The sequence below is a fragment of the Dysidea avara genome, chromosome 3 (genome assembly GCF_963678975.1).
Source record: "Dysidea avara chromosome 3, odDysAvar1.4, whole genome shotgun sequence".
Taxonomy (NCBI): domain Eukaryota; kingdom Metazoa; phylum Porifera; class Demospongiae; order Dictyoceratida; family Dysideidae; genus Dysidea; species Dysidea avara.
The window spans coordinates 7,149,280-7,159,768 of record NC_089274.1 but is presented as its reverse complement, the minus strand read 5'-3'; the positions used below and the strand labels follow the sequence as shown (position 1 = coordinate 7,159,768).

The window sequence follows — 10,489 nt, the reverse complement described above, 5'->3', positions numbered from 1 at the left end:
CAGTGTTATTTCAGGCTCAGATACTGATTTGATGGCTGTTTTGGAAAGTGTTGTATAGTGTGCTGGATAACAGTACACACAAGTGTGCACACACACACACACACACACACACACACACACACACACACACACACACACACACACACACACACACACGCACACACAACACTCTAAGGCATGCAGTTAAACCTTTAACTGCTGTGTGCATGCACTACAGTATATTTGGCTGCTACACTAGAACACACACATGCACACACATACATGCACACACGCACGCACGCATAGACATACACACAAAACACGAAGCCTTCAGCTGCACCGTGTTAGCATGGTCACGGCTAGCCAGTGAACCAGCACTGGGACACTGTGTGTTACTCAGGTACGTACAAGGAGTCAGTGCAGGCACTTCCTCCTGGGGCAAGACTAATAACCCGCATAAGATTGTGCTATGTCCACAGGTGAAGGTGTGGGCACCCTAAGTCCCACCTGGACTTTCACCTGCTGTATGAGACATATATATGGACAGTTGACATTTGCTTCCCCAGTTAATATCAGGTAACCATTGATGTTACAGTGGGCTACAGTAAGTTTCACTGATCACCTCAGCTGATTGCACATTTGTACATCAGATTTCATGTTTGAAAATTTGTTATACATCATTACCTCCAGCATTGTTAGATTTGTGCTGTGACATGCAAAACATGCATGTATATAAACCTTACCGCTTGAAAACAGCCAAGCTGTGAAAAGAGAGTACACCCTTCCAAAAAGGCCAGGGTAAAAAAAGTTATGATCATCATAATCATTAAAATGATTGGCATTATATAGCATCATTGCACCTTTTGATTTCTTAACCTTTTCACTCTGAGGGCTGCACCCGACAGCTTGGCTGTTTTGGTAAGGATATCATTTCTTTTGTAATTGCAAGTCCCACAGCCAGCCTATGGTTAATAACTTTGATCTTTGATAGATTGTATATGTAGTCCTGTCAGGAGTATAGCCAAGATTCCCGAGTTACTGGTACAAGAGTCTGGGGGTGCAGCTATCAAAGATACATCTGAAAACACACATACAGAAGCAATAAATAAATAAACAAATAAAGCCTATACCCCATGCAATCTATAGAGTGTTCATGTTGAATTGATACCTGAGAAAACATTTTTTTACAGGAGACAAGTAGGTAACATTAAGTCTATTAAATAATTGAACTAGAAGAACAGACATGTGTGTTTTGGCTGTATTACTGGCAGGGAAAACCCTGTACCAAACTGTGCATTTGTATGACTTTTCTGTATGGCAAAAATAATGAACCATAAAACATAGTGGACATTTAAATAAAATAATTTAGTACGTAGTACTACAAATGAGCCAAGTTAACATCTTGTGTATTAATGAGTTAGGAAGTAAATAATTAACTGTTCTCTAGAGTATCTTGATTGTTCACAAGATTTACTTGTAGGAAACTATCCTTCCTTGAGGAATGAATGCGACTTACTTTTCATGTTAAATTGTTGTGTTGCACTGCATCTGTGAATATTTTAAATGTTGCAGCTACATTTTTCCTGCTGTAAACTTAGAAATAACATGTTCCTTTCTCCTTGTCCTCTAACTTACAACACAATTGCACTGCATGTTTCACATCACATTGACAATAACTTATTAGCTTTAGTGCGGGGACTCACCCCATAGTAATATTTTCAATATAAGATATTCTAATAGAACAGTCGAAAGTTAATATTTCTATAAGTGAATTCTATTACAAATTTCCTATAGTGAGCAAGCCTATAACATGCTGAACTGTGAATGTTCTTGCACACCATAACTACTCAGATATTTTAGTTTTACATTTCAGGATCAAATGTAGGCACTATATAATCTATTGTGGTGGCATAATTTTGCTTGATCAATTATTATAATAGTCTGAGTACTAATGCGTATGTCATACAGCAAGTCCTGCTGGCATGGTCCATGAAAATGCATATCATGGAGTGATGGAGAAGCGTCACATGTTCTAAAGGGACAGTCATTGACATGCTATCTTTTACATGGGTAACAACTCTTTACACTCGACCTCAAGCTAAAATCCATTCAAATTTATAAGCAAAAATTGGGGTCTGCATGCAGCATAATAATGACTGGTGTCTATTATTACACAGTAAAAGCAAATTAGTGCCTCACTACCATGTTACCATCCAACTCAGTGTGGGTTATCTTGAGGATCATGGTCTGCTTCATGATCATGATCATCAGGGAGCTTACTGTTGTGGATGTTCGCCAAATCATATTCTTCTATTTGTTACAGACATTGCCACTTGTGCTCTTGATAGGGAATCTACAGTTTGTGTGGCATTTCTAGGTGACTCGTACTCTAATTGGGGAACTATGTTGGGTGGCATTCCCAAGGCAGAGAACTGGAACCCCTTTTATTTTGAATGATATGCTCTTACAAGGAGTCTTTGTTCAGTTTACTGATGACACCTGTTTAATCTGTTGTGGAGATGACCTTTCCTCTGTATCTCAAATGCTTTGTGAGGATTTATGCTTGCTACATTCATGGGTCAGAGACCACTGAATGAGTTTTAAGAAATTGAATTGATGTGGTTTAATGTTTGGTCTCAGTCAGAGATCTATCGAGGCAGAAGTCCAATAAAGGTCATTGTCAATTACAACACCCAAGTACTTATGAGTAACAACCTTTGTTAGTGGAGAGCCATCTAACCGACAGAACTGGTGGATCTCACATTTCAACTCTTTGCAAGAAAATGGCACATTATTGTACTTAATTGGTTGCCATTAGAGGAATCTAGCTACCTGTGGCTATTCTGACACTTCTTATACAGTCTCTTGCACTATCCCACCTATATATGTTATGCTGTGTCAGTCTGGGAGCCATCTTTGAGTCATGATCTGCAGTCCAGATTAGAGAAGATGTTCAATCGTGCTGTTAGGGTGGTCTGTGGATTGAGGAAATTTTACCATGTTAGTGCTCTCCGGAGGAGGCTTGGATGATTTTCTGTCCAATCAGTGATCCAACACCATTGTCTGCTTATGTCATATCGCCATTATCATATATAGTGACACGGAAAATACTATCCACCAATTCAATTTGGCAGACAATCGCACTATGATACCAGAACCGCCCCTCATTTTGTTGTCCCACGTCAATTTAAGCTCTCATTTACACAGAAATTGTTTCGTTCTAAAGGTATCTACTGGTGGAACAATTAACTGTCTTTTATATTTATGCAGCTGAATAGTTATTATGCATGGCTTTACTTGTAAGAAGCAAATGATTTACTGAATTCTTAATGGTTTGTAATAATTATGTGTTGTAGCTAGTTATCTGTTTGCTGTGTTTATTGTCTTTGTAGTATCTCTCTGTCTGTACTTTAGGTTGCTGTATATGTATGTGTGCCCCCGGCTCTGGCAGGGAAGAGTGGCTTTGTCCAACTGAATAAACAATCAATATGCTCAAATATATCCATTTGCTTTAACTGAATATATGAATATCACATGATTCTACTGACTATAAGGGTTAGAACTATTGAGTACGAAAAATGTAAGTCATAGTATCACATTCAAATCTCCACTTTGACGTCTAGTCCAGGCTATTTTAGCAGCCACTCAATGCATTCATTCTTACTATCTTAGTTCAGTACAGAATAACTCTTTTGTTTTTGTATTGTAGATTTTATGTTGAGGGAAGCACCCTTGCACAGGCTTACTATGCCTTTTGGTGCCACCCTAACCGGCCCAGCTCAAAAATTCTGTTCTAATACTACAGTTGTAATATTTACACAGGGAATCCACTCAGTAAACAGCAACAATTCGACATTATGCCTGTTAATTGGGACACTTGCAATTGAAAATGAGGACATGCACCTCAATCTGAGCACTTACGGTCCCAAAATATCCCCCGGCCACTAGTCAAATTCGCCAAACTTTGATCTTCCTGCTAGAGGTTACTTTTCATATCGATTATTTAAAGTTTGGAGTTTCATACACTCACAGATGGAAAGGGATGGGTAATTTTGTGCCACTGATATCCTAGTCTCGCGTGCCAGACGGTTTGTGTGGGGGCGGTAAATAGGTTTATTTGCCGCCCCCACACAAACCGTCTGGCACGCGAGACTACTGATATCCGTCCAGCCACACCTGAGATACACCTCGAACTACACCTCAAAACAACGTTAGTTTACGTCGTAATATCCTGAAATATCATACGTAAGTTGTGTACTGGTTTGTGTTTGACAGTATTTGATCTCTGTGATTCTTTCGATTCCTGAGTCGGTGGCGTCGTGTTGAACTAGAATTTCTTCGCCAGTGCTTCTACCGAGTCCGGCGCTTCGTAGTCTCTTGCCAGCCGTGACGGTTCGTGTGGGAATTAACTCAGTTTGTCGGTCCGCGGCGCGGCACTTCTCTGGTCAGTATGACTGAAATTATAAGCTCTTAAGGGTTCGACTCGTATATTGGTAAAGACTATCCTCTCGACTATCCATGATGGAGAGAACGATAGCTCTCTCGATGGCTATTAATGCCACAAGAGATGCCAGCAAGGTCAGGAAATTTGTGCATGCATGACTGCTTGTATCGTTCGTTGTAAATTTACTCGACTGTTCAGTTAGCCCTCCGGGTCTGCATGAGCTAGCAGACTGCATGGACCGGCTACAGTGTATGATTACCAGAGTATAGTTGGATGGCACTGGCTGTGACTATGGCACACAGCATAGGTCAGAGATAGGCTTGGAAACAGAAAATAGGACCAGGTCACAAGTGACTGCTTTCTATCATAGTGTCAACTTAGTTGTTTCATGGGCTGAAGATTGAAAAAAAATTTTTTTTTAATTCATGTTAAACCCAGTGTACTCATGAATGATTAAACACAGATATGTACCAACCTTATTCCCTCGAAACTATACTAATCAAGTTGAAGTGCTATGATACATGGCCTTATAACTAGCAAGAGTGCATGGTAATGTGCACGCTGTACCATTCTTGAAAATGCGGATCATTTATTTAAGGTTCTATAGCTTCATAATATGGTTATCAGGGACATGACTGAATAGTTTCCATTGTATAGCTATGCCCCTGCATACATGATTGCATGTGCTATTAAAATATTTGGTATGATGCTTTAAAATTTAATGTGCATGCCGGAAGGAAACTTGGTAACTGTTCTTGAGTTATACTATGCAAGAAATGTGCATGCATACATGTTCGAAGGAAACACAATACTATCTTGACATGATTGTTTGTACTCTGATGAGCATAATTGTTTTGAAAAAAAATTATATTGTGCAATAACTTTATTGCATGGCTATGCAACATGGGTTATCACAAATTGACCATATTTGTACATTGTAATGCAAATGTACAAGACACATGATATGTGCTTGAGATTCCATATAATAAAATAATGCTATAAATAGAATACTGCATGACCAAAAGAATTTAATATCAGCTCCTACTTATAGCTTAGGAGTTCAACAAAAAGTATCACAGGACAGGAATTTGACTGATCAGAGTTAATGCGTACCTGTAAGTTTTTAAAATGGTAACTATAGCTAAAAGTAGAGAGAATCTACATGGCATTGGTTATTATGTGCAAAGCACATACTGTGTATAGCTACATGTTCATTATAACATATCTAAGGGTTGCATAGTTATCATGGTGCTTGTAACTGACACTATAAATATACGTTTACCATAAATGGAAAACTAATAATTGTTTATGTCATATTTGTATAAGGATTGCATCATTTATATATAGTCACATGACTTAGGGTATTTTTGAGGTTTGGTCAAATCTCCTGTAAACACATTCAGATAAAACCACATTCAACATATTCATCAACACGACATATAACTGTAATGCTTGTGTGTGGGCTGTTGATTACTTGTCTGAAGCTGACTGCATTTTTAGGCCACTTGCCTGCTACACAATGAGCATACTAGTCTATTATGTTGACTTGCTAATAAAATTTAGAAACATTGTGCAAATGCACCGCGATGTGTGAAATCTGGTTGAATGTTGAGCCGCTGGACTGAAACTTGCATAGCTAGTAATCACTATCCCATGAATATTTGTTTGCAAAATGTTTCTAATGAGTTGAAATAATAGACCAGTATGCACATTATGCAGCAGGTGAGTGGCCTACAGCTTCAGACACTTTTTCAGAGGCGCTTATAATTTCTAATTAGTTTAAACATAGTGTGAGACACCGTGACATGGGAAAAAGTGGATTGGCCATGCAAGACTGCTTGCAGAGGTACCTAGTATAAGTATAGAATATTGTGAAGGGTATAAAATTCCAAGTAAAGTAAAGTCCCCTGGTCCTGGGTCCTTGGTCCCCGGGTCCACTGTTTTTACCTACCCCATTTTTGCTGTCAATCTTTTATTCCAGTCAGTATTTCAATTCTCGTACTAGTTACATGCATAGATATATGTACAGTGATTGTGGGTGTAAGTATGGTCTATTTATAGACTTTCTCTCATTAGGAAGAATACTGCCAGATTATGTCAGCATCCAGGGATGGTGACAATAGTGCGATACAGAAGCTTATTGGGAAAGGCGTGGACATTGCAAATACTCATTTTGAGAATTGGGTTAGTATATTGTACTGCTTAAATTGGTATCAAGAGTTTTGTGTTTATGTAGTACAACCAGACACCGTTACACTTGTCAGCATGGGGTGGTCACATTGATGTAGCCACTTCACTCATAGAGCAAGGAGCTGAAGTTGAAGCACTGAGCTCGGTAAGCTCTTGATGTCAATTCATCACTTCATAATTGGAAACATGTGATTATTGTGATGGGATTATACTTTTACACTGAAACCATACTAAACTAAATGTTTATTTACTCTTTGGATCACATGCATGTTATCCTAATAGTCTGTTTGACTGTGCTTGTCCTTTCTACTTATGCTGATAGGTAAATAGTACTCCTTTAAATGTGGCTGCCTATCATGGGCAGTGTGACATGCTAAACCTACTTTTGAAATCAGGGGCTAAATGTGACAGTACAGATTGGGTAAGTGTTATAGTGTAAGTAGTATATATAAGTTGTTGGTCTAATTTAATTCTATACTAGGGTCATCACACACCATTGTACTGGGCTGCCCGTCGTGGTCATACTGACATTACTGACAGGCTTATCCTGGCTAATGCTGATCTTGAAAAGCCTGAGATGGTAAGTTATGTGTGTGTATTCAAGTGGTCGTTATAGTGGTTGCTCTAATCAAAGTCAAGACACTGGACACCTTTACATGCAGCCTCCTATCACGGTAATCTTGATATAGTGAAGTTGCTGGTAGATGCTGGAGCTGACTTTGATGCCACAGACAAGGTGAGTTTGTGTGTGTGCTTATGTGAGAGCTATTGATTAAAGTCAGTAATTGATAGGATGGTAATACACCACTGCAGTTGGCTTTACAGCAGAAACATACTGAAGTTGTGCAGTATTTTGTTGAAGATACCAAAATGGAAGCTACCCAGCTTGATGAAGTACTCAACTTAGTTACTTTGATAATAGCGTACAGTATGTATTTTTTTCATAGCATCAGCAACTAATGATTGATAGTTTGATGATGAAAATGGATACCAGACAGTGTGCTAGTAGTATTATACCAGCCCTTGCTATTGAAACGAGTATGTATTGAGTTTGTGACCTTCTGCTAAGCCATCATTATGCTATATAGGTCTGTATTCTAATAGAGGGAATGAAGGATTTAAGAGAAAGACAGCCATCTCCTACCAAGAGGCTTTAAAGATTGGTACGCGTGCCTCCAACCAGTTTAAGTTGATTTTGCTTGGAGTTGAGGGTGCTGGAAAAACCAGCACAGTTGATTCACTTTTAAATAAACCATTTAACCCTGACCAGGCATCTACCATTGGTGCTGATTTAAACAAGTGTACTGTGGATCGAATTCTTGTCAGTAAATGGAAACAAACTGAAGTAAAGGATCACATGCAAGATGTAGTCAAACAGTACAGGTGTGAAATGAAGTCCTGCATGAATAAAGTGTCCCGAAAACCAGTGGAAGAGCATTTAAGCAAAGGTACCTTCAAATTTACTTATAGCCAAGCCACCTTTGCAGAAGCTAAAGTGGTCATTGAAAGCAAACCATTTGGTGGAAGCAGTGATGTAAAAATTATAATATATGACCTTGGAGGTCAAGAAATTTATCAGGTACTGCGTTGCCTATTCCTTGCTTCTGAAGACATTGCATTTGTAGTTTTTGATGCATCCATTGGACTTGACGGACATGTGAAAAATAGACAACGTTGGACAAGATTTAAAAGAAAAGTTGAAGCCAAGGGGACCCAAACCAATCTCGAAGCTATTGAAATGCTTTTAAATTCTGTTTATAGTCAATGTAGTATCAAAAGTGCAGGCTCTACTTCCAATCGTACACCAGTAATTGTTTTGATAGCAACCCATGCCAAAGATCTCACCAGTGAACAAAAAGAAGAAATGAAAGACACAATATATGAAAAGTTTTCAGGTAGACCCTTTATGGACCACTTGCCGAAATCTAAAGATGACGCCATTCATTTCATTGACAATGCAGTCAGAGATATGAAAGTGTTTGAGCACCTTAAAGAAGTAGTTTTGGCAGCTGCAGACTGTGTAATCAAAAAGAAATGCCCTATACCATATCTAAAATTTGAGTCAGAAATTCTTAATGTATCCTTGACCAAAACCACTATTACTAAACAGGAAGCTTCAGAAATTGCTATAAAGTCAAATTTGCAAGATGACATAGAGTTTGTATTGCATCACTTCCACCAAAAAGGAATCTTACAATATTACTCAAGAGTGAAATCACTACAAAATGAGGTGTTCATATCACCACAAGAAGTTTCAGATAATGTTTCCACTGTAATCAGTACACACAATTGTGAACCAAATTCAGCAAGACTACAGAAGTCCTGTAACCGATATGAAACTTATGGGATACTTGAGGAAGCACTTCTTGATCACATGTTGGAGGCATGTAATCGTACTCACAAGAAAAATATCCTACTCGGTCTGTTGGAGATGTTCAATCTTGCCGTAGTTCTTCATAAAGATACAAGGTTCATTGATGAGGATCAGTCATATTCCACTCCAGTATCAGGTAGAGTTTTCTTAATACCATCCATGCTTACTTACAACGAAAAGAAAATCTATCACAAAAAAGATGGGGATATTGTAATCCAGTTCCACTTCCCTGACAAATTTCTACCAGAAACAATTTTTAATCGAGTGCTGGTAAAAACTGTGGTTTGGTGTAATAAAAATGACCATGAAATTAGAGGGTAAGACTGTACAGAAGGCTATACTGTTTGTCAAGTTTTCTCTCTTTTTTTTGCAGAATCTACCATGGTAGTGGCCATTTTGATTTTAAAGACAGGAAACAATGCTTCAGATTGCAGCAGTGTTCAACAACATTTTCAATAAAGTGCTTTATAACTGTTGACCAGCAACGAGCAACCAATGAATTTCAGCTACAAGAAATGTTGAAGCATCGCAATGAACTTGTTGCTCATTTACAATGCTGTGTCAGTGAAGTACACCACTCTTGTATTCCATCAGCTGAAAAACCAATTGCTTACTTAGAGTGTCCATTGATCCACGAGCCTGACTATCCTCCTCATATCCAGCTTGATCAAATTAATGACACTGATGAGGTTCTGTGTCGGCCAAGCAACAATCAACCAATTCCTAAAGAAGCTTACATTTTACTATGCAGAGTCTCATACTGTGAAAGTAAGTTGTAGCTAAGGAGTGTGGTATCTAAGTGAAGTCGTGTTGTTATATGTTACAGCTGATCCCGATATGCCATATTCAGACTGTGCAGATTTTGATGATGATACAGTAATGGAACTGCTATGGGAACTCAACCCAGAGATGAATAAGTACATCAATTTAGACTGTCTACTTCCTTATTTAAACCGACACAAAGTTCTAACCAGATCTGAAAGGTTCTGTTTTAACAATTCTTCTAAATCTCAAAATGAAAAGATAGCTTATCTCTTACAAGTTTTGGATGGTAAAGATAGTGGTACTGTGCTGAAGTTTATACGAGCTTTAAAGGAAGAGACAGAACATACTGGACATATGAAACTTTATTCTTTACTAGCACAACGGAGGGGCCGAGTATAAAGTTATCATAGACTGGGCTCATCTATCCAATATACATGAGGGGCTAATTTATGTATTTATTTTCCAAAAATGTGCAACCTCAGTTTGAGGATTAACGCACATATGAAACATGCATACAAAATGTTTTACAATATGATTGATTATGGGATTACTGGTTGGTAGGGAAAGTAATAATAGTTTCAGTTGGTGCTTAAAAATTTGTAATGATTGTTGTTGGATTAGGTCAGGTGGGAGTGAATTCCACAGTCTTATTGATCTAGGGAAGAACGAGTTACTGTACTGATTGGTCCTTGCATAGATATGATAAAATATTTGGTCGTGTCCTCTGGTGTTAGAAG

At 38.3% G+C, this 10,489-nt stretch overlaps 1 protein-coding gene across 2 annotated transcripts; it reads left to right on the top strand.

Annotated features, from left to right (window-relative positions):
• Positions 1 to 4,216: 4,216 nt before the first annotated feature.
• Positions 4,217 to 10,299, top strand: LOC136249141 (uncharacterized). 2 transcript variants are annotated; one of them, XM_066041085.1, is made up of 12 exons: positions 4,217 to 4,557; positions 6,213 to 6,269; positions 6,500 to 6,607; positions 6,660 to 6,758; positions 6,936 to 7,034; positions 7,095 to 7,193; positions 7,248 to 7,349; positions 7,406 to 7,507; positions 7,561 to 7,651; positions 7,702 to 9,304; positions 9,361 to 9,755; positions 9,814 to 10,299. In XM_066041085.1, exons 3-12 carry the CDS (start codon positions 6,518 to 6,520, stop codon positions 10,149 to 10,151), a joined length of 3,018 nt encoding a protein of 1,005 aa, XP_065897157.1. In that variant the 5' UTR covers positions 4,217 to 4,557; positions 6,213 to 6,269; positions 6,500 to 6,517; the 3' UTR covers positions 10,152 to 10,299. The 2 variants fall into 2 exon arrangements, with proteins under 2 accessions (XP_065897157.1, XP_065897156.1); XM_066041084.1 differs by lacking the exon at positions 6,213 to 6,269.
• Positions 10,300 to 10,489: the final 190 nt, after the last annotated feature.